This window comes from Paroedura picta, chromosome 6 (genome assembly GCF_049243985.1).
Source record: "Paroedura picta isolate Pp20150507F chromosome 6, Ppicta_v3.0, whole genome shotgun sequence".
Classification (NCBI taxonomy): Eukaryota; Metazoa; Chordata; class Lepidosauria; order Squamata; family Gekkonidae; genus Paroedura; species Paroedura picta.
Genome location: NC_135374.1, coordinates 77,648,721 through 77,672,551, shown reverse-complemented (window position 1 = coordinate 77,672,551; position 23,831 = coordinate 77,648,721). Strand labels below are relative to the sequence as shown.

At 42.9% G+C, this 23,831-nt stretch overlaps 1 protein-coding gene across 1 annotated transcript in view; it reads right to left on the bottom strand.

Moving 5' to 3' along the window:
* GPM6B (glycoprotein M6B) overlaps window positions 1-22,386 on the bottom strand; it is a 117,656-nt gene extending 95,270 nt beyond the window's left edge. The window contains exon 1 of the mRNA XM_077343223.1: window positions 22,177-22,386. Within this exon, the coding sequence (XP_077199338.1) occupies window positions 22,177-22,180 (4 nt within the window). The 5' untranslated portion in view covers window positions 22,181-22,386. The remainder of the gene's footprint in view (window positions 1-22,176) is intronic.
* Window positions 22,387-23,831: the final 1,445 nt, after the last annotated feature.

The following is a 23,831-nucleotide window of genomic DNA, read 5'->3' as shown; positions in this document are numbered from 1 at the left end:
CTCCCTGTTGCTTCTGGTAGGTCCTCCCTCCCCTGCCAGTTGTCAGGAAAGACCTGGCAACACTAAATGCTGTGGATATCCAATTCAATAAATTTGCTATGTGGACTGGCTGCCCACATACTCATGATAAAGAAAAATCTGCACAGAGACAGGATTGGTTGATACCTGGATCCAATTGGTAAGTGAATATTGATATAACAATATAATATGTCAAATAGGTTCTCTGAATTCTCAGTTTTAATGCTTTGTTTTTAAAGTAAATCTCTAGTTCCATAAGTGTAAAGGCATCTACATGAAACCATTGAGTGAGATCATCTAGAAATTCCTGCTGTATTGTGACCAATATGCATATGACACTCAGCTCTATCTTGCATTTCTGGCTGATCCCAAGTCTGTAGTCTGGGGATGTTCTTGAACCCAGGTCTACTGCCAGATACACAGATGGCAGCTGTGGCTAGGAATGCCTTTTACAGGCTTTGACTGGTTAACCAGCTGTGACCTTTCATAGGCACAAAAGATATAGCCACTGCTCTGGCTACATCTAGATTAGATTGCTGAAATATATTCAACATGAGGCTACCCTTCAGAAGTGTTTGGAAACATCAATTACTGCAGAATGCTGCAACCAGGGTAATTTCTGCACTGGGCTTTTTATCCTCTGTCAATCCGGATTTAAAAACAAAAAAACTCTGTTATTCGATTTCCATTTTGTTATTGAGCACTTTAAATTTTCCCTCTGGAATGTCTATGATAGATCCATGGTGACACGACCTTTTCTCTGGGCTATTCAGGAGTGGATATAACTTGCTACATCTGAGAAAAGTGCTCTGAAAGCCCCAGTATTACAAGTGTAGATGTCGATATTTTTCTAGATGAACTTCCTACCCCTTCACCACGCCTCTAACACTGACATTACAGAGGAGACCTAGCTGCATCCCCAAGTTCCTCAAATTCCCCTATAACTGAATGATTCATCAGGCCATTGACAAATAGCATCTCAGCTTTTGTCAGGATTGAACAGTTTACTAGCCCTCAATCACTTCATTACCTTCTCCATGCTTTTGTTCAGGACCCCCACAGACCCACCTGAGTCATTAGAGCTGGATGTCATCCATGTACCAGTAGTATCTTCCCACAAATCCCCCAATGATCTCTCACACCAGTTTCATGTAGTAATTAAACAACATGGCTGATGGTTGCAGTCCTACTCCTATTGAAGTCAATGACACTGATTCATTGGACAACAGCAGCCTTCTACATTTAAGGATATAACCTGTGTGTTCCAGAAAATATAGGCATCAACTCTTTCCAAATGACTTTATGGATTGTTTGAGACTAGAATATTTCTGAGCAAAAAATTAAGACTTAAAAAATCCAATTATAGTGAGTTATATTTTCATTCTCTAATAAAAATATTTTAAAACTTTTCTGTTATCCTTGCAGCCTTTTGAATTTTTTTTCCTCCATATCACAGACCACTCTAAGCTTCTTACTCTCTAGTATAGGAAGAGTAAGAAACTGCCAAACTGCCTTAGGCATCAATCCAATAACTGGCAGTTCTAATGAAAAAACTGCATGTTTCTGAACAAGGCCAAGTTCAGCTAAGGTCTTCTGCCTTAAACAGATATTAAACAAAAACACTAATTAAAATGCAAGGAAGAAAACAAGCAATGGAGTAGCCTTCGCTGAATTAGGCTGCCACTGATCATAAAGGAATACAGCAAGATTTACCATATATTTCCCCAAATACAAGTAGTCTTGGAAGCCACTCCATATTCGGACATTTTTTGCAATTAGGCTAGTTTAAAAAAAATCTAATTTAGCAAAACATGCTGCTGTGTATTGTTATTTTCTTTCTAAACCTGCTCCATTGAGCCATCACTGGTCTAACTCAGGGTTAGCAATAATGAGTTTTCAGTAACAACCTGCAGAATAAAGGCATGACATAATATACTGGTAACTTGAAATCAACACCCAGTGATGGAGTGCAGAAATTCTTAATGTGAAAACAGTAACAATAATGTGACAGAATTTCACAAAAGACAGCTTTTACATGGGTGCCACTGACATCTACTTCAACCCTAGGAAGGTACTCTTCGTTCCTCCTAACTTTCCCATACCAGTCATAATTATGATCAGATTTGTAGAAAAGCTCAACTGCTACAACTGAGTCTGCAAGCAATTGGCACTTAAAACTGTTTGGCTTCTAGCCACAATGGCCTCAAAACATAAAGGTAAAAGGTAAAGGTATCCCCTGTGCAAGCACGGAGTCATGTCTGACCCTTGGGGTGACGCCCTCTAGCGTTTTCATGGCAGACTCAATACGGGGTGGTTTGCCAGTGCCTTCCCCAGTCATTACCATTTACCCCCCAGCAAGCTGGGTACTCATTTTACCGACCTCGGAAGGATGGAAGGCTGAGTCAACCTTGAGCTGGCTGCTGGTATCAAACTCCCAACCTCATGGGCAGACAGCTGCAGACAGCATTTTTGCCGCTTACCACTTACCATATTAACCCTCTATCTATCTTTAATAATAAAAAATGCAAGTGCTTACATAAATTCCCTAGTTTAATTAAAGTATATTCAGTCTCCGTGATAATTCTGAATAAGACTCACAGTAAACATAGGAAATCAGGGGATTGGTTACTGTAATTTAGCAGGGCATATTTAGATACATTCAAATCTACAGAAACTAAACTTCCATGGACAATGAAATGCCTGTAATGTCCATTAGATTTCAATTTAATATAAATCTATGCTGGCAAGACAAACATTCTCTGCATAAAAATAAAACACTCTATTGTATGCCAGTTTTAACAATCAATTGCACCATTAATTTGCACGGCAAATCTCTCTGTATTCTCCTGCTAGTTCTTCCACTCCTTTTCCTCCAGGAGATATTGAAAGTATTTTACCTCAATTTCAAACATTTAATCTGAGTGACAAAATACTAGGAACACAGCAAGCTGGCAGTGTGTATGTTCTTAATAAAACTTAATTTGTACTGATAGTGCAGAAACCCTTTGTTTTGGTCCCCATTATTCTTTTCAATTTTATTTTAAGGGTACATTTAACCAATTTGACCTTAAAAATACTTACACAATTCATGGGCTTAGACTGGCATATTTAAATTCTACAAGTGAAATTATCTCATCTGTCTGCAGTAATGATTTCCCCATCTAAACACTGAAATGTTTTTTTTTAAACCTCCTGTTATAAAATACAAAGCAGAAGTTCTTACTCTTAAAAAAAGTGTCACTTTTCACAGGTTTAGTCAAGTGGATAAGCCTGATGTAATTGCTAGAGTGTCAGACAAGGATCTGGGGAACCCAGACTTGAATCCCCACTCTGCTGCAGAAGACTTCTGCTTGGCCCTGGGCCAGTCATGCACTCGCAGTCTCACTCATCTCACACGGTTAATTGGGAGAATAACATGGAGAAGAGGAAAACAATGTGAGCTACTTTGGGTCTCCATTGGGGATAAAGACAGGGCATAAGTGATGTAAATAAAATAGGAACTACTGAAGGATGAGTTCTTTTGTTATTAAACTGTTTCCTGCAAACAGAAATGATGCAGAAAAGACAACTAATGATCCAGCAAGTTCCACCCATGGAACACAATTGCACACACACATGTCTCTTATGGACCTGATGACCAAAGCAGGCCTCCACACCTGTGTGCCGTTTTTCTCTGTGTGGTGTTCCTACTGAACAGCTGGCCATTTGCTGGGACAGTATCAGTAACCTAAACTAAATCCAGACATGCTTCTTTCCTGCCCAAGGATTTGTTGCTTGTAGTTCCAATTTTCTGTTCTGGCGAGAGAACTTTGCAAGCAGCCAAATACTGCTCATGCACACCTCTGCACCAGGCTCAACTTTTTTCAGAGAATTGACCTCAAAATAGGCATGCTTCATCGGATTCATTGGGACATGCAGCACTAGTCAGAGTTCCAGCTTACATACTTCACAGACAGACCATGCACCTGCACTAGCGATCAGTCCTGACAGCTGCTACTGGTGGCTGTACTTGAAGTTCTTCCTTCCCTTCCAGCACTCACTTTGGCTTGAGCAGCAGGAAGTCGATATTGCCAGACTATTTTGCTTCCTTGTCCTCTTTGGCTCAAAAGCTTTTCCCTGGAGTTAGAAGGAGAGAACAGCAGGGAAATGCAGCCAAACCAAAGAGAGGAAGGAAAAGTGCTTGCTGGCACCCACCCATTTAAAATTACAAATAAAAGAAATACTATTAAGTTTACATTGAACATCTGATGGGATGGGACCAGCTTTACATTTTGGACCTGACTTGAAACCCTTCTCAAAAGGTCTCCAGAAGTCTGAACCATGAAACAGGAAATGTTAGCTCAATGTCAACTTTATCCAGAGTCTTTAAACTAAAATATTCAAGATGTGGGAGCTGAACATCAGATGAAAGTTAATGAGAAAGCTACAGCAAGGGCTACATTCTATGGTCCTTTAGGAAAACAGTCAAGTGAGGAAGATGGTTTCTTACTGGCTCCCCTACAGATAGTAAACACCTGTAAATGTATAGAGCAGGGGTAGTCAACCTGTGGTCCTCCAGATGTTCATGGACTACACTTCCCATGAGCCCCTGCCAGCAAATGCTGGCAGGGGCTCATGGGACTTGTAGTCCATGAACATCTGGAGGACCACAGGTTGACTACCCCTGGTATAGAGCACTCATGACTACAATCTTTATAAACAGAAATGATCTCTTGATAAAAACATGGAAAGAAAAGTATATACCAAGAGTATTTATCACAATAAACGATGAATGGGCAAATCTTGCTACTGAGTTCCTATTTCAGATGATTCCTTTTCAATATGGAGAGGAGAGAAATTAGATAGTAATTTCGTTTATCTATTTATTTACATTTCATCCCTTTTGGTAATTACACCAAGGTCAAATTCTTAAATGTTAGAAAAACAAACAATTGCTACTAAAGCTAAAAAAAAAGACATGTTCTGCTAGAACTGAATACTAATAATATACAACTTCCTTGCCCTGTTGAAATACTGAATAGGACTATTCATATTAAGGTATTATAGGACATTACTTAGACATGACATCATGACATCATACAGATCCCACAAAATATCTGGGGTTACTAGGCAAACAACTGCTAAAATTTTCACGGCATGAAAGTGCATGGTGCACTAGAATCAAAGGCCAATACCATCTTCAAATTCTGCAAACTGATAAAAGGTACTTTTCCATTTAAAAAGATGAAGTTTTTAAAATGTTGAAGTCATTGTTTTAGTAGTTTCAGCACAATGGGCTTTTTCTGTTGCAGTACAAGAAAAGCAAGTGAATCAGTTGATACCAAGATTCAGTCACAAATTTTCCAGAATCATAGCTAATTTGAGATTAACACTGCTACAGAGATCACTAGGGACCATGCTATACCAGTTTAAAGGAAACTCATTCATTAAAGATGCATACAATCCTGCCCTACATTTGACTTGTGAACTTACATAAGCACATACAGCACAAGTTAACTCTAGCCTAGCTGTGTTGCATTGCCCATTTCTCTTTAAAAGCACAACTCCTTGTTATATATCTTCAGAAGGTAATTCCCCCCCAAAAGTAGCAACTGCCTAGCCACAGTCTCATCAATAGCCGTTTATATCAAGAAACGTTTCTAGTCAAATAATCACAAACCGAGAAGATGGTTGGCAGGCTTAGTTACACATATGTGTCCAAGATTACAATATCTGCTTGTGAAAACATCATAGAAGGGGATCTTGCACTTCCCTACTCAGGACAGTGAATAAGTCTTTGAAAATTAACAGAACACACTGGATTATAGTTACATCCCATCTTTTTTTCTAGCAGAACAGTAAGTGGTAAGTTTTTGCTATCCAAGGTTTTTTGTGCTTATGTATTTCATACAACTGAACCAAATTATATCACTACACGCCCAGCAGCCATTACAGAATCATGATGGCTCAAGTATGTCATCAATGAACAGGGAAGACATGGGGGGGGGGAAGTAGTAGGCACTTAAACCCCATCCTGCTCACTGTTCTTCACTCATTCCTGTTCCCCCAGCTACTTATTATTGGCTGAGTGCCTGCAGTAGTCAGGACACCAAACTGATTAAAAGTCAAGAAACTTTTATTTAGGAACTGACACACAGGACAGAAAGAGAAGCGATAAATCAAGTTGCTTTACCAGCTGACAGAGAAAAGTTCTAGACTGTTCTAGAACAGGGGTAGTCAACCTGTGGTCCTCCAGATGTCCATGGACTACAATTCCCATGAGCCCCTGCCAGTCCATGGACATCTGGAGGACCACAGGTTGACTACCCCTGTTCTAGAAGAAAAGCCTAAGAACAGTATTCCTCAAACAAACAAGGAAAAGCCCTGCTAGTTAAACAGACAGCAGCCTTTTTTCTCAAGAAGGTGATCCTCATACAGTTCTATATACCTAGAGCTTGCTGCCCCCTGCAGGATCTTCTTTCCTTTTCTGCTATAGACAGTACTATTCCAATGCTTTTCAATTCAAAATCCCAGAATCCATGGTTAGGTAGAAAACAGCTACTAGAAGGCAAATATTCATTAGGTCGCATACTCAAAAAAACATATGAGGTTAATCTTTGTAGACCAGGTTCTTGGTGTTAAATCGATATAGTGCCATCTTCTACTGATATAAGTTGTGGCTGAATTGACTGCTACATGGCAGGAATTCAACTCTTCAAGCAAAATCTCATACGGTATTTCTAGAATATTTTGAAAGTTGACCTTTGTCTTCCATTAAAAATCTTTTAGAAACCAGTGCAAGAATTATTAAGACAAAGTACACGCGAGGGGGGAAAACCTGGAAAGTAATATTTATTCTGATACTTGAGGTAGTGGACAATTTCAAGAACGTTTTTACTGAGAAAACTGGAGTCACTTCCTGCAATAACATTTTTGCATAGCTCTGTTGGCCTGAAGTAGCAGAACAAAGTTTGAGTCCAGTGGTAACTGGACTCAAACTTTGCTGTGCTACTTCAGACCAACACTTCACACTAATAGTTCTTTTAAGACCAACGACGTTTTATTCAAGATGTAAGCTCTCATGTGCATGGCACACTTTGTACTCTCATTTCATTGTCTGACAAAATGTGTTGTGTACACCTTGAATAAAACTTTGCCGGTCATTGTTGGTGCCACTGGATTCCATTTTTGTCATAGTAATGCTCCGCTAAGACACTTCCTAAATGAAAACTATAAGGATGAGGTTCAGTCTAAGTATCTATGATTGCTGTTTCATGTAAGATGTTCTTTCTGCATGGGTACATAAATACGTTTATGTTGTATGTGCTGACACTAGGAACCTGAACCAGGGGCCAATCCATGTTTCAACAGCATGTGCAATTACATACCACAACATGGGCATATGTAGCTTTCCTCCCTATGTCCGTACGGGCATACATAAGCCTTGAGCAGCTGTAGAAAAGTAAAATGTCTGGAACATCTTATACCATGGAAGAGGAGGAGTAACTAGGGTGATATAAGTAGGACTATATGAAGTAATTACTTCCTTACCAGGCCTAAAGTTATTTTATTGTTTTAACAAGATACATATTTAGTTTATAAATTCTGGAAGCCTCACTTCAAAAAGGATGTGGACAAAATTGAGATGGTGCAGAGGAGAGTGATGAGGATGATCCAGGGACTGGGGACCAAACCCTATGGGGAAAGGCTGAGGGACGTGAGAATGTTCAGCCTGGAGAAGAGGAGGTTGAGAGGGGACATGATAGCCCTCTTTAAGTATTTGAAAGGTTGTCACTTGGAGGAGGGCAGGGAAAGGTTCCTGCTGGCAGCAGAGGATAAGCCCTGTGGTAATAGCTTTAAAATATATGTAGAACAATATCAGCTAGATATCACAATTAGAGTAGTTCAGCAGTGGAATCAACTGCCTAAGGAGGTGGTGAGCTCCCCCTCACTGGCAGTTCAGCTGATCCTGCATTGAGCAGGGGGTTGGACTAGATGGCCTGTATGGCCACTTCCAACTCTATGATTCTATTATTCTAGTTAGCATACACAATTGTACATATGAAATTTAAAAATATGTAAATTTAGAAGTTTTCTATAAGCAACCATGAGTATACTCAATACTGAACAGACACCTGGAAACTGCTACATTCCATGCTACCTTATAATGCATATCAAACTACATGCTCCAATTAAAAAAATTATTTTAGGAAAATAAAAAACGTTATACTATAGTTACATTTTTCAAAGGCAGCCATACATAATGTACCTGCCATGACATGACACTGAAAAAAGCTGATCTCATCTGACGCTGCCAACAAGGTACACTCGGTATACCTTTCCACTATAATGATTTCACACCAGCTGGCTGATGGCACCTGGGCACTACCATATATTTTGAATAAAATATGAATCACAGCACATCTCTCATTAAAAGCTTATCGTGAATTCTTGTATTTATCAGCAGCCCCTGTGTGTGAGGCAGCCTGATCTTCACTATTCACAGTCTGTTTACTTGCTGTAAAACAAATGTTTCTTCATTTGGATAGCAATGATATTTGGCATTGTCTCTTATTCCAAGCAAAAGCTTCCCAATGCTGAAAATGAATTTGTTTTAGCCATAAGAATATAAGGAGAGCCCTGCTGGATGAGGCCAATAGTCCACTTAGTTCAGTACCTGTTGCCAGCTGTGGCCGGACAGGTGCCACAAGCAAGTCCACAAACAGGGACCATGCATGCACATCAACTACACAACAGCACATAAATTAAACCTGTACTCCTCCGCAGTCTTGCTTAGAAGTGAGTCAGTTATGTTCAGTGGAATAAATTCCCGAGTCAACATGCAAAGGACAAGGCTGAAAGTTATGGAATCTGCTTCAATTTAAAAACAAAACTTTATTCTAACTAAGTTCCCACATTAGAAGCATTTTGAAACCCAGCAGTTTTTGTTCCACCCACATCTAATAGGTAGCTAAATTAAAATTTTTAAAAACTACCTGTAATAGGTAGCTAAATTACGAACAATGTTGAGACTCATTCCATTTTACAGGCTGATTTTGCCTAAGGCCACTATATATCCAGGATGGAAAACCAGCAACCTGAACAGCAAGCATGAGTGCATACCGACAGGCTGCTTGGTGTCAGAATGAAATCAACACTCATCCATCCTATTACAGGTTAGCCATAGTTAGAAGTGCAATGTATCTCACTAATGTTCCACACATTTACTGCCTTGTCTGAGAAACAGAATCAGATAGGTTCACAGACAATCATTTTGAGCCAATGTGGTGTAGGGCAGTGGTCCCCAACCCCTGGTCCGGGGACCGGTACCAGTCCGTGGATCAGTCAGTACCGGGCCGCGGCTCCTCCTCGTCCTCCTCCCCGGCTGCTGCCTCGGGGGCTGCCCTTCCACTCTGCCGCCTGCTCACCTTTGGTGCTCTCCAGCGGCCGCCATGGCTGGGGCTCCCCCTCAGCATTGCACTGCGCAGCTGCTGCTGGCAGCACCCCAGTGGATGGCGGGAAGTCAGGGGGGGTGACGGAAAAGCAAGTGGAGCAGGGGCTCAGCCGGCGGTGGCAACGTCCCTCAGCAAGACTATCTCCCCCCTCCCGGGCCTCAGTAAAATTGTCAAGTGTTGACCGGTCCCCGGTGATAAAAAGGTTGGGGACCACTGGTGTAGGGGTTAAAGAACAGCAGACTCTAATATGGAGAACTGGGTTTGATTCCCCACTCCTCCACATACAACCAGCTGGGTTACCTGTTAGAGCTCTCTCAGCCCCACCTCCTCACAGGCAGGGAAAGGTGTTTGTAAAGGGCTTTGTGACTCACTGGAGTAGAGAAAAGCAGGGCATAAAAAATCCAGCACTTTATCTCTTCTTCTCTTTTCCAGAAGGTCTCATAGGCGAGAAAAGGTCAAGCACCATACCATAGTGCTATAGCAGAATCCAGAATGACATTAAAAAAGGAAAGGATTGCCCAGCAGTTGGGTGTCTCTAGTAATGATGCTGATGCCTGATGCAAGGATTTCAGAATGATTCACTGACTGAACATAACGTGTTCTTGATTTAGTTCAAGAACTTTCAGACCCCAGGCACATGATACAGAATGGTTTTAGCCACAACTAATGTAGCAATAAATTAGAACACACAGTGGGAAAACTACAATTATGTCCTTTTATTTGAAACACATTTTTAAAGTGATAGGTAGAATTCTCATATCCACTTACATAAAGTGCTCAACAACAGAGAACTAAATTAAATGTTGATCAAAGTAGGTGCAATCTGCCTTCAGGATGTTCAGCACTGTCCAGCATGTTTTTCTCCTTCACGTAACAGGGCACCATGATTCACTGTTTTGCAAAGTCTATTAATTCAAACAAGAAACAACAGAGTGGTCTCCAGGCAGAAAGAACATGGTGGCTGTTTTGCAAGATTACAGAAAAGAAGGGTACTAACAAGCATGAAGAGACCCTTTACTTTTCAGTCCCGTCTCAGATAAAAGAAATAGTTACACTACCACCTTGAGAAAGCAACTCAAAATAGCTTTATACTTCTAGTGGGAAGACCCATAATAAAGAGATAATAAATCCCAACCTTACTAATTTTTTAAATCCCAACAGGAGACAAAATTTACTGTTTTTTCATGTAGTTCAGAAAAGCAACAAAGACAAAGGATTTAGAGAGGAATAGCCCAAAGGATCCCACAATTGAAATGTAGCCAACTTTAATGACCAATACTAATCAGATTTTACCATTACTGTGTCTCACAAAGAGTTTTTAATCCTGCTCAGACAAAACGTACAGTTGAATAGGAAGAAAGAGGGCTGCTTTTCTTTCAGGATTTGCCTCCAGCTGCTCAGAAGAAGAAAGCACAGTTCAAACACAAACACAGTTGTCTTTCCTTTCCCAGTCCAAATCACACACACAAGCCCTTACTCCAGAACATGAGAAATATATTCTGCAACAGCTGTGCACAGAATTAGTCAGCAGCATAACCACTCATCACCAAAGCACTAATGTAAGTACTAACTCCTACTATGAGTTACATTGCCAAACCAAAAATATCTGATGAAGTGTACTCTAGTCCTGTCAAGCTGATGCCATAATAAAGTATTAAAAAGTGATGTGTTTTTTTACTGCAACAGAATAATACAGCTATTTATCCAGAATTTGTTACCATATACCTAAATTTATCTTTTCAAATGCTTGCTTACAAATGTCTGTCATCTCCCCTTCAAAAAGTGTCATTCATCTATTAAGTGAAAGTGATGCAGGCAGCTAATATTTGTATAGGTGTCCTCTGGTATTCTTCAGTGATGTTCCTTGGAGGAGTGGGAACAATCTGACTTGCTCATTTCCTCTTATGAAAACTCCTCTGTTCTGGTTGCCAAAGATCTGGCTACAAGACTGTTTCTCATGCTTGCAACAAAATTAGTCTGAGAAAGGAGGTGGAGAAGGGAGGGTTTTGGAACACATGAATAGCTAATGAACAGTCAGATCCAACTGGCATAGAGTACCCACTGGATTGCTCAAGGTGTGTTGTGCAGCCCTCAATCTCATCAGTGTGCTTGCATCGACAGTATAGGGAGCCCTCTGCCACAGTAACAGCCAGAATAGTTACTAATCCTTTATTTAATTAGCTCGAATGAGTTTTCTGGGTCCTTTCTGCTTTGTAGTGGACATGAACAATTTTTTAAAAATATGGGTAGAAGAAAAGAAGCTTTTTTCCATAAAATATTTTATTTAGAGTATTTAGATTAGAAAAAGGGAAAAAGGAAAATAAAGTTTAGCATCAATAACATGTAATAAAACTTGCATTATATTATTATTTGCTACATTATTTGTTAATATCCATTATTATTATTATACCTTAATGACAATTCACTAAATTCTAATAAGATCTTAACACAGAAACAGGTTTAAATAAAACAAAAACTTATTAGCATTCCTAATACATCATCTATCCAAATAAAGGGAATACCTAATCATTAAAAAGAAAATTTTAAAAATTGTAAGAAATTTCTAGTATAAACTTGGGTTGCTACTTTTAATAATGACAGAGAGCTTTCTTTACCCCCCCCCATACACACTTCTTACTATTTGAAGGAATCTCAAAGTAGCTTACAATTGCCTACCCATACTCTCCACAGCAGACACCCTGTGAAGTAGATGAGGCTGAGAGAGATTTGAGAGAACTGTGACTCTCCCAAGGTCACCCAGTGGCTGCATATCCAGTTCTCCAGATTAGAGGTCATCGTTCTCAACCACTACAACAAACAAATGAATATTGCTACAGATACCCTCTCCAGGACATCTCATAGATTCTGCTCTAACTCTAAACTTCTAGAGTCATAAAAGAAGCAGGCTACATGCATCAATGTTTCTGGCCCCAAAATTTGAATGCCAGTTTGAGTACACTGTTACTTCAAAAGGGTATGGTAGTCTGGCTGATCCTTAGCTTATACAATAAAATGTGCAGGCTACTTTTCACCAGGTGTTGGCTCTCTGATTGGCCATGGAGGAAGGGCCCTCCCCCGAGGGCCATTCAGAGAAGCTGACATATCAATAGCTACAGCAGGGTCTCTGATTGGTCCTCGGGTGGGAGGTCTCTTCCCCCAAGTTCCACTCAGAGAAGCTGGTGTGCCATCAGTAAATGTGACAGGGTCTTGGATTGGCTCTTATTGGGAATGACTCCTCCCACAAATCCTGCTCACCTTCCCCATAACTGCCCACTCTCCTTCCCAGCCTTTTTGCCTCCACTCGCATCAAGGGACACATTATTGTCCACTCGCTCTTCACCAGCCCCTGTCCCCTCTATAAGAGCTGCTACCTTGGTGCCAGGGTGGCCACCCTATGGCTCCCCTCCTCCTTCACTGATAACTGGGTTTACGAGGCCTGCCTCCTGCAGCAACAATGGGGGTTTCTGCTGGCTCCCTGCCTTCTGTTGCAAGACCTGGCAGTGGGGCCTCCCACAACTCCCAGCCCACTTTGATAGCCACCTACAAGCTGGGAATGCCCCCCCCCAGGGCTGCGGGGACAATGGTGTGGAGGGCATGGTGGCAAGGCTCACTATAGGCTGCCTAGAACTGGGCTTCACCACTGCCCCCTCCACTCATCTCTCATCGCACTCCCACAGCCCATTTTTAAAGTGGCCTACAATATAGCATCTTCCCTGTCCAGCAGCCAGCATTGCTGACACCTTCTTCTCTTCTCCCCCAATGAATGCTGGCAGCCCACCAGCAGTTGCAGGGGGAGCCGGGGGAGAGCAGGGCAGAGGGCAGCATGGTGAGCCCCATTTTAAACATGCCCTAGGAGCTGTGAGCTGACTCCTTCCAGCTAGTGCTTGCTCCAAGGCCAGTGCAGTGGCAGCTACAGTGCAACCACTGGTGGCGCCTATGGCACTTTTAAAATGGGGTCTGCCAGGCCACCCGCTGCCTCACTCACCAACTGTAATCATTGGCAGGGGCCCCACGTCTAACCCGCTTTTAAAGCAGACCTTGCCCTCCCAAGTTCAAAATAAAACCTAATCAACAACTGCCTGAACTTGTGCCTTCTCTGTTGTGGCCACCACTTTATGGAAAAGCCTGCGGAGGAAGTCAGGAAGGCTGCCATTATCCTAGCTTTCAATGAACTATGCAAAACTGAATTGTTCAATAGGGTTTTTGTACACAGGCAACAGAGTTAAACTGTACTAAATGATTCACAAAGTTACTTGGACAAAATATTATTAGGGACTATGGCCTATACTGTCTACAGCTTGATGAAACTAGGGTCCTTCTTGGAATTTTGCATCATTAAATGTGTCATGTTAGTACTCCTGCTTTGTTTCAAATCTGTTTTTAGGTTTCTGGTTAGCACTACAATCCTAACCCTATTTCTCTTTTTACTGAATGTCCCATCCACTGATCACATTGACTGACTCTGTGTTATCTGCCCTGGATCCAAGTGAAGAAGGTGGTCTATAAATAATGTAAATAATATTTTAAAATTATTTTAAAAATAACAAGCAACAAAAATGGGACTCAGCACAGACAAAATACAACCCTTCCAGCAACTTATATTCCATCTTATCAGTGTTCCAGTGAGTTGTAGACATAGTTGCCAGAACCAATTGACAGTTTTGCACACTGAAGCTCCAGTTAGAAAAGCCTTTCCTGTCCCAAATACCCAAGTAATGTTTGCACAGTGTAATACTTCTCCTGGCCACATGGATGCTTCTAAGATTCTTATAAGAGTGAGTCTTCTGAACCCCTCGCATCCTGGCTCTGATCCAACACACACTGTCATTGGACAGTATCCATTAATGTAATTTTCTAGTGAAAGCTTCTTTTGGTTGAGCATCTGCATCAATATAACTAATGAATACTGCTAAGGAAACTTTACTTACATACCTGTCTCTCCCCCGCCCATCGATTCTAACCAAACCCAAATCCATTTGCACAAGCACGGGACATGAGTTAGCCAGGTAGCTTGGAATAATGAAAACAGTAGAAGTTCTGTAACTTAGTTACAGAGTATAGTTCTACCTGCATAGCCTGGTCAAAATGGCAATTTCAATCTGTCTGGTTATTAGTGAATAATTTATGGTGAAACAATAACTTCCTTTACAATCACCTGGACTATTGTTTTAACAGCAATAACACTATTAACAGAGATCTCCACCCTGTATTGGACAGCAGCCTAACTTCTAAAACTCTCCATGATTTCTAGTGCCAGTAGGATCCACAGTGGGCAAGCGGACTACGGCAGCATTGTTCCCAAATGCTGTTTATCCATCCTAGAACTGTTTAAGCAAGAACAGACGCTGGGGGAGGAGCTAATGCTAACCTATGATCGCTTCTTAATTTTGCACACACAATGTGCAAGTCATCCAGCCTACTATTGCATTATACCAAGAGGCTGCGCTATTCAATAACAAAGCATTTAGGGAAGAGACTCATAAGCAAGCTATGTCCAAATACCAAGAGTGAAGATTAACCAAATTAAATCAAATGGGCAGGAATTGCAAATATTTAAGCAGCTTTCGAAGGGAGAAATTGAATCCACAGTAATATACAAGGAAGGATTACAGCCTTGCAAATGTGCACAGCCACTATGGAGGCCCTTTTGGATGCTCATTGTGATCCCAATTAATTGGCTGATTGTGTTTTCATGTGCTTGAGAATATACATCCTGCTGCTTCGATATGCAACAAATTGTCTGTAACTGGGTACTGGATTAATGCCTGCAGGGGGTCAATCACACCTTAAGAAGCACACAGGTTGGGCCTGGAATCCCATCCTGTTAAGTATTTTCCCCTCCCTTTCTTTCAATCCCATCTTGTGTAAAAGTCCAGTGAGTTGCAGGCTCTTCTTACTTCCTATGTATATTATGCCTGATTCAGAAGAAGCAAAATGGATCCAGCCCTCTCCCCTCCCCAAACATGAAACACCTCCAGCAGGCTCTGTTAAGACTGTTGGGGAAATCCAGTTGCATCCCAGAGTAGTACCACCCGACCATTTCCAGTGATGAAAATGGAACAATCAGAGGGAGGCTGTAGCTCTTCCTCCATGTTCTCCATAGCTGCAATCTGAATAAAGAACTAAGCACACAGGAACTGGAACAACCTGCAGCTTACCCAGGTTGCAAATTCCAGACACAGCTTATGTTCACCATCATTTGAGGGCCAAACTAGACATGACGGAATCCACGGGTCTGATCTGTGGTTAGTACTACTGCCATGTTAAATGCCACAAGGGATCATGCCCACAGTGCAGCATTCTGGCTTACTCTTAACCCCCCCTCTGAGCACCAGAAAGCCATGGGGAGAAGCTGTAACTATTTGGGCATTCTAAAAGGTGTAGGATCAGGCCCTTGTGACATTTTAAATCATTTAAAAATGGCAGCAGCATGCACAAATGGGATCCTTTGCTAGGTCAACTGTAGGACAATGAACAAAGACAGTGTGCAAAAATTGTATTCAGAATCAGAATTCTAAACGACCAACTGTTGCTTGAATACTCTTGATTACATTTATCATCACTTCTAATAAGTGCAAAGTTTAAACCAGGGGTAGTCAAACTGCGGCCCTCCAGATGTCCATGGACTACAATTCCCAGGAGCCCCTGCTAGCGAATGCTGGCAGGGGCTTCTGGGAATTGTAGTCCATGGACATCTGGAGGGCCGCAGTTTGACTACCCCTGGTTTAAAAGATACAGAACTCATAACCATTATTGCTACAAGCATTCCCAAATCATAGGTATCGGTCAACCACACTGATGGAACAAATAAACTCCAAAGTTAATCCATTAATGTGGGAGGTTAGCCTCCCTGAGAATCTTATTCCATATCTTTAAACCGCCCGTGGCGCCATGGGCACCACGGACTAAATAAATGGCTAAGGGGTTCTAAGGCGGGATGTGTCCATGATGAGGAAGGGTCCAGATTGGACCCTTCCTCTGGACGGACAATCGGAGGGACCAATCGGCAGGCGCACAGCGCCTGCCGATTTGTCCCTCTGATTCCCAGCCCCAGCAACTGCGAGCCGCACGCAGCGCGGCTCACAGTTGCTCCCTTTGCCGCTGGCCTGGCGCGTCTGCCGGGGGCTCCATGCCCAGCGGCCTAACGCGGCGAGAGACGCGAAGTACCTCTCGCCGCGTCAGCCCGCCGCCCGAGCAAGCCCCCGCCAGTCGGAGCTCTACAAGACCTGCCTGCAACTCAACATGGCCGCCGCGGTCACGCCGAGGAGCCGAGGACACCCCGCCGCCGCCGCCCGCCCTCGACGACGCCTCCTCACTAAGGTGCCCTTCCTTTCCGCGCTGCCCTGTCCCTCCCTCTCCCCCCACATTCTAGCGCCCATTGTATTTCGTTTACAATGGGCTCTTTTCCTAGTATGCTATATTTCTAAACATTTTCTGTGCAAATTACTCTAAATAGCTACAAAAAAACAGATAACTTTAATCTCCCCCCCTTATTTCATATGTAACGGTTTTCAAGCATTAGCCCCAAATGATATTAAGCAAATGGATTCTGAAAACATAACATATCTAAACTACAATACTAGAACTAACTAGAAGAATAACTTTTCCACCATTCCCCCTGCCTCTCTTCTTTTTCTAATGAAGGTTCTCTTCATGGAACTTTCTCCTCTCTACACTTCAGTCAATATTCTTCCCTAGTGCTCCAGTGCAGTGATTTAATTTACCGTAATCAATAAACATTTAAAGCGTCTTAATCTGTTACAGCATTTACGCATCTTAATAGAACAAATGGCCTCTCACAATCCATCAAAATTAATCAGTATCAAACTCTATATTGAAGTAATTAAGCAGCGATCATAGGCCTTCAATTTAAAAATGCATCCTACACTCTTAATAGTATGCCTACCAATATCTCCATCTTAGACAGTAACACATATGTAGTTGACCTGTTAGCAATTACTCAGTTCCAACAAACCTGCAATGCAGCCCTTTGCAGTTATTCCAATCTAAGTAAGGGATGACTGAAGACCTACTGTATTGACCTGTGCCTTGTTTGCCAGTGATGAACCAGGGCCATAATTTTTCAACAGTCATTTCAACCGCAGGTGTTCACCATGTTGCTTCTCTACATTCCTTCCTAACTTTGCAGTACAACACAACTGGAGTTTGGCACATGCGCATTCTTACGCAGCCCAACTGAATTCTACTACCCTCATCCTTCCTGCTCAGTAGGCAGTTGTTTAAATAGACAATTAGATCACTCAGATTGAGGAAAGATTAATCAGTCATAAATAAATTCTGAGTTCCAATTAAATTCTACCCTTTGATGTTCAACAAAACAGTCCTTGCTGATCTTGCTAGTGGCTGCTGATCAATTTTTGTGCATATGCTGGTGTGCAAAAACCTGAAACAATCTGGTTCAGCAGCACTGACAGCTGTTCAGCATAAGCCAGTGATCAATGTAACATCTGACTGATACCATCAACCATGGTAGTTCAACTGCCAAGTGTGTTTGTGGCAAAAGTCTCTTGTCTAAGCCCAAGAAAAACAATGACCTTAGATTGTGTTAACCCTGCACAGGATTTCACTGTTAATCTATTATGAAACTGTAATTCAGTGATAAGACATATTCAATCATAATGCTTGTCCAGGCCCCTCTGAATAGGGTGGGTGATTTCTTTCATAATACAGGTATGTCTTTGTCCTGAATTGTAGTATAGGAAAAGCAAAACTACTCTGGCTTCTGGTAGATATAAGCCTCCAAGGGAAATACACTGCAAAACACTATTAATATCTAGAATCATAGAATTGGAAGGGATCTCCATGGTCATCTAGTCCAACCCCCTGTACAATGCAGGAACTCACAACTGCCTGCCCACGCATAGTGACCCCAATTTCATGCCCAAATGATCCTCCCTCCACCACCAAACATCCCCAGAATCCAGCCTGGCCTGGAGGAAATTCACCTACCATCCCACAGTGGAGACCCACAATTCCCTGGGTATGCAAGGAAGGGCCACAGGAGACAAACATTGGCACATCCCTTCCTGCTCACCCACACACATTCTGCCTAAGTTCAAAAATCAGTATTTCTGGCAGATGACTATCTAGCCGCTGCTTAAAATCTTCCAAAGAAGGAGAACCCACCACCTCCTGAGAAAGCCTGTTCCACTGAGGAACTGCTCTAAATGTCAGGAACTTCTTCCGGATGTTTAGCTGAAAATTCTTTTGAATTAATTTCAACCCATTGGTTCTGGTCTGACTGTCTGGGGCAACAGAAAACCACTCTGCTCCATAAGACAGCCTTTCAAGTATTTGAAGATGGTTATCATATCACCTCTTAGTCGTCTTCTCTCCAGGCTAAACAGACCAAGCTGTCTCAATCTTTCCTCATACGTCTTGGTCTCCAAACCCCTCACCATCTTCACAGCCCTCCTCTGGACATGTTCCAGTTTCTCTACATCTTTCTTCAGTTGTGGTGTCCAAAACAGAACACAGTACTCCAAGTGAGATCTTACGTGAGCTGAGTAAAACAGTAACATCACCTTACGTGATCTGGACACTATACTTCTTTTAATACAGCCCCAAATCCCATTTGCCTTTTTTGCTACTGCACCACACTGCTGACTTATGTTCAATGTATTGTCTAGGAAGATTCCGGATTCTTTTCACAGTCTTGCCCATCCTATAGTGATGCATATTATTTTTCCTATCTAAATGAAGAACTTTGCATTTATCACTTCTGAATTTCATTTAATTCATTTTAGCCCAGTTTTTTTAGCCTGTCAAGATCATCTTGTATTCTGACTCTTTCTTCTAGTGCAGTGGTCCCCAACCCCTGGTCCCGGTCCGTGGATCAGTTGGTACCGGGCTGCGGCTCCTCCTTGTCCTCCTCCCTGGCTGTTGCCTCAGGAGCTGCTCTGCCACTCTGCCGCTGGCTCACCTTTGGTGCTCTCCGGCGGCCACCATGGCTGGGGCTCCCCCGCGGCATGGCACTGCGCAGCTGCTGCTAGCGGCACCGGCCAGCAGGCGGCAGGAAGTCAGGGGCACTGGCGGGAAAGCCAGCGGAGCAGGGGCTCAGGTGGTGGTGGTGACGTTCCTTGGCAAAAAACTACCCCCCTGGGCCTTAATAAAATTGTCAAGCGTTGACCTGTCCCCGGTGATAAAAAGGTTGGGGACCGCTGTTCTAGTGTGTTTGCTACCCCTCCCAGCTTAATATCATCTGCAAATTTAATAAGCACCCCCTCTATTCCTTTTTCCAAATAATTTCAATAAACGTTGATCAACACAGGGCCCAGGACAGATCCCAGAAGCACTCCACTAGTCACTCCTCTCCAAGATGATGAACCATTTACAATCACCCTTTGGGTGTGATCTGTCAACCAATTTTCAATCCACCTAACAGTAATAGGATCCATACTCCATTTTACCAACTTGTCAATAAGAATTTCATGTGAAACCTTATAAAAAGCCTTACTGAAATTAAGGTAAACTATGTCCACAGAATTCCCCTGATTTAACAAGGTAGTAACTTTCTCAAAAGAAGACATAAGGTTAGTCTGACATAACTTATTCTTGAGAAAGCCATGTTGACCCTTAGTAATTATAGCCATCCGTTCTACCTGCTCTATTCAAAAGCAAGTCCCACTAACTTCAAAAGAATTCCCTCCCTAGTAAGTATACCTAGGATTGCAGCCTAACTTTTAAACCTATTTATTTAAATATACTCTATGACTTCTGTGGTGCTAACTCTCAAGTAAGTGTACACAGAATTGCAGTCCAAGTCTTCTGTTCAAGAAATGTAATATAAAACTAGAGTGTCTAAGAATGCTACATAAAGCTGCTTTTCCTGTTTAAATATCTGCTCAATCCAGGAGCAAATAGAATTAATTCTACCCTTGTAAAACTAAAAAGCTTAATATGAGTGAACTATGAAATACAGATTCATCTGTATGTTGAATCTCTAAAAGCTTACATTTAATAAAAGTCTGCAGTACAAAACACTGTATATTTTACAGTGAACAGGGTTATCATCTTACTTTATGGAAACAAGAATACATGTGATCTTAGAAAAAAAATTAAAGTTCACGATAATTTTGTGTGTTTTCCCCTCCCCAAGCCAATGATAACTTGGGCTATGATGCCTATTCTTATCTTTCTGCTCCATTGAGTACACACTCCAGAAATCATTTTAAATTGATTGTAATTTTCTTCTTTTACGCTTCCTTAGCAATACATATGTTTCAAGTGTAACCAAGTCCTTGCATTGTTTGGACAATAAATTCCATTTAAAAAGACAAGAAAATCATTTAGGCATGAAAAATCTGTTTCCTAAATAAATTCCAGTTAAGATATCTATGCAATTTTTGTCATGTGATCAAGCTATTGTAATAAAATTGCACCATACAGTTAAGCTCGCAATAGAAGCTACTTGACAACTTCTGCTGTCACTCAGCCATCTCAGAACCCCATGTATAAGGCCAACTTGTATTCATATGTACCCAGAGGGAGGACAGGGTCTGAAGCATCTCTCCATGAACACATCCACAATCTAGAACTGCTTTGCATAGATTGACATAAACCAGTCACTATATCTGGACATTTATTTGATGATCACTTATAGCAACACAAATTCTCTGGCAGGGTCTCAAGACATTTTTGCTGACTATTCAGCTATGAAATGAGTGGGTGTGTCATAAAGAACCTACACTGTGTCTGATCCTTACGACATCTAATGAAGTACTGAGGGATCATACATATATATATTAAAATAAAAGCCTTACGCAGCTGGAATAAATTAGAAACTCTTTGCCATTTTCTCTTAACGATAAAGGCTAAGCTCTGACACAAAGTTACTCAAACATCCCAGGAGCATAATGAGAGTTAAATGTTGTTTTAAAATGTGAGGGGGGGGATGCCTTTTACACAAGGACTCCCAGCAGGTCCATGACTTTCAGAACAGATGAAAGGGCTGTGTGTTTGAGGAAGCAGGCTTTGAGTCAAACAAGCTGAGACAGATCACTCATGCCCGAATAGGGATCCTTAATTCTGTGTGGTGGACGAAATTATACTGAAAACTTAACAGTGTGCCAGAAAATAGTTGTTTTTAAACTCCAAACTCCCTGCTCATCCAGCTCCCCTCAAAATGTAGTGCTGGAGCTAAGCTGGGATCCGATGTTTTCAAAAGAAAATGAGAAGCACCCCCCTCCCCACATACACACACACACCCCAGCGGCAGAGGGACTGTGTCACAGGTTCAGATTGCAGCGGCCACGAGCCACCTTCGACAGGACAGGCACAAGGAGCCGGGACTTCAGAGCGCAGGGCTGGGACGCCTCTTTCCCTTGGCCTGCGGAGCTTGGCGGCCGACTGAAGACTCAAGCTCCCAGCGGCTCTCGACCTGGGCGCAGCGAGGTGCTCTTTCCCCGCGGCTGCAGGACTCCCCATCCTCGACGCCAAGGGCACCCGCACCTCAGCATCCCCGGGAGCTTCTGCCGAGCCAGAGCGCTCCGTCTCCCAACAGTCACCCAACTTCTTCTCCGTCCCCAAACCAGCCAAGCGCACCGCCCTCTGAGCGCTTGCAGAGCGCCTGTCCCTCGTCACAAGACGGCGGCGGCGGCGACGGCAGCGGCACTCTCTGCCCCCCCCGCCCCCGCGTCAGCAAGGAGTTCGGGGCCCCGCGTGCTTGGAGAGGGCCACGGCGGCCACCCTCTGCGGCACTCACCCATGGCCTCGGCGGGGCGCGCAGGTGGCTGCAGCTGGCTCCTTCCTCGTCTCGCCCGTCAAGCTTGGCTTTCCCGGGTCTGAGCAGAGAGCCCGCAAACTCCCGGCGTTCTCTACGCGCAGCTCCCAGCCCTGTCTTGGCCGCGTCCCACCCGCCCCTCCTCGGCTCCGACGGCGACGGCAGACGGGGCGGGGCGGGCCTGAGCCGAGCCGAGCAGAGCAGCCCACCCCCCGGGGGGAAAGGAGGGGGCGGCGGCGGCAGAGAAGAGCGGCTCTTCCCTTGCGCCCGAGGGTCCTTGCCCTCCTCAGCGGAAGAGTGCGCCTGGCTGTGAACTCCGGAGGCGGCGAGGGGACGAGCTCCCTCTTGATCTTTGTTGTTCCCCTTCCCGGTCTGTGTCTTTTAGAGCAACACGGCAGGCAGAAATCCGTCCCCGTCTTTGCTCCTCTAGGCTGCAAAAACCTGTGCCTGTGGAACACCACCTAGTCAGGAGCAGACAACCAGGCAAATAGAGGAGTAGGTTTTACACCTCACGTTTCCCTACCGAATCTCAAAGCTGCTTTCTATCGTCCGCCCCTTCCTCTCCCCACAACAGAACAAAATTTGAGCCCAAATCCATGTTTAAGACCAGCAAAGTTTTATCAAGGTGTAAGCTTTCATGTGCATGCACGCTTCTGCTTGCGCACCAAAGCTCACTCTTTGAAGAACATTTTGATGGTCTTAAAGGTGCCATTGAACTCCAGTCTTGTTCTGCTGCTTCAGACCAACAGGGCTACCCACCTGAATCTTCCCCACAACAGGCATCTTGCACGGTAAGTGGGGCTGAGAAAGTCCTGAGAGAACCATGACTGGCCCAAAGTCACCCAGCAGGCTTCATGCAAAGAAGTGGGGAATCTAACTCTGTTCTGCAGGTCAGTGTCCATCTCTCAACCACTGCACCATGCTGGGCATTGGCAGTATCCCTGGAATGAAATGTTAGTGTGCACCACACTGGATTAGTGGTGATGGATTCCAGTTTGGCATGCTGATTTTTTTTAAGGGGTGGTGTGGAAGTCCATTACCCAAATAGAAAAGAATTATGGTAGGAACAAAGATTCCACTCACTTCCTTTGATGTATTGATTTTCTGTTTGCAGAGTGTTTTAAACAAAATATTCCAAAATGTGATCTTCCATCTGCAGACTGGGCGCAGATACAGTTAGATCCGAGTCAAGTAGTACCTTTGAGACCTAAATATTTTACTCCTTCATTCTTTTCCAGGTATAAATTGAGACTGAATCTTAAGAGTTTAAAGGAATCAATACAGTTGCTGGCAAAGATGGGCAAAATATATCAATGCAAACTGATTCTGGCACACTGTGCTGCTAGATCTATAGGACACTCACAACAGAAATTAGGGCAATAATTTAATACATTTGTGCTTGGAAGGAAACTCCATTGGAATCAGGGAGATTTACTGCTAAATAACTATACACAGAAATGGGCTGCACATGGGTCAGTTAGTAGCTGCTGTGTTAACTAAGACTGAATTCCTACATAGTAAGGGGCATAAAATGCAATTATGTATCACCTGCTGTCATCATTTCAGAAACCTGAATTTGTAAAAATAAAACTAACTGTGTGTTTTTCAGTAGTACACACCAAGAACAGGGCCTGTAA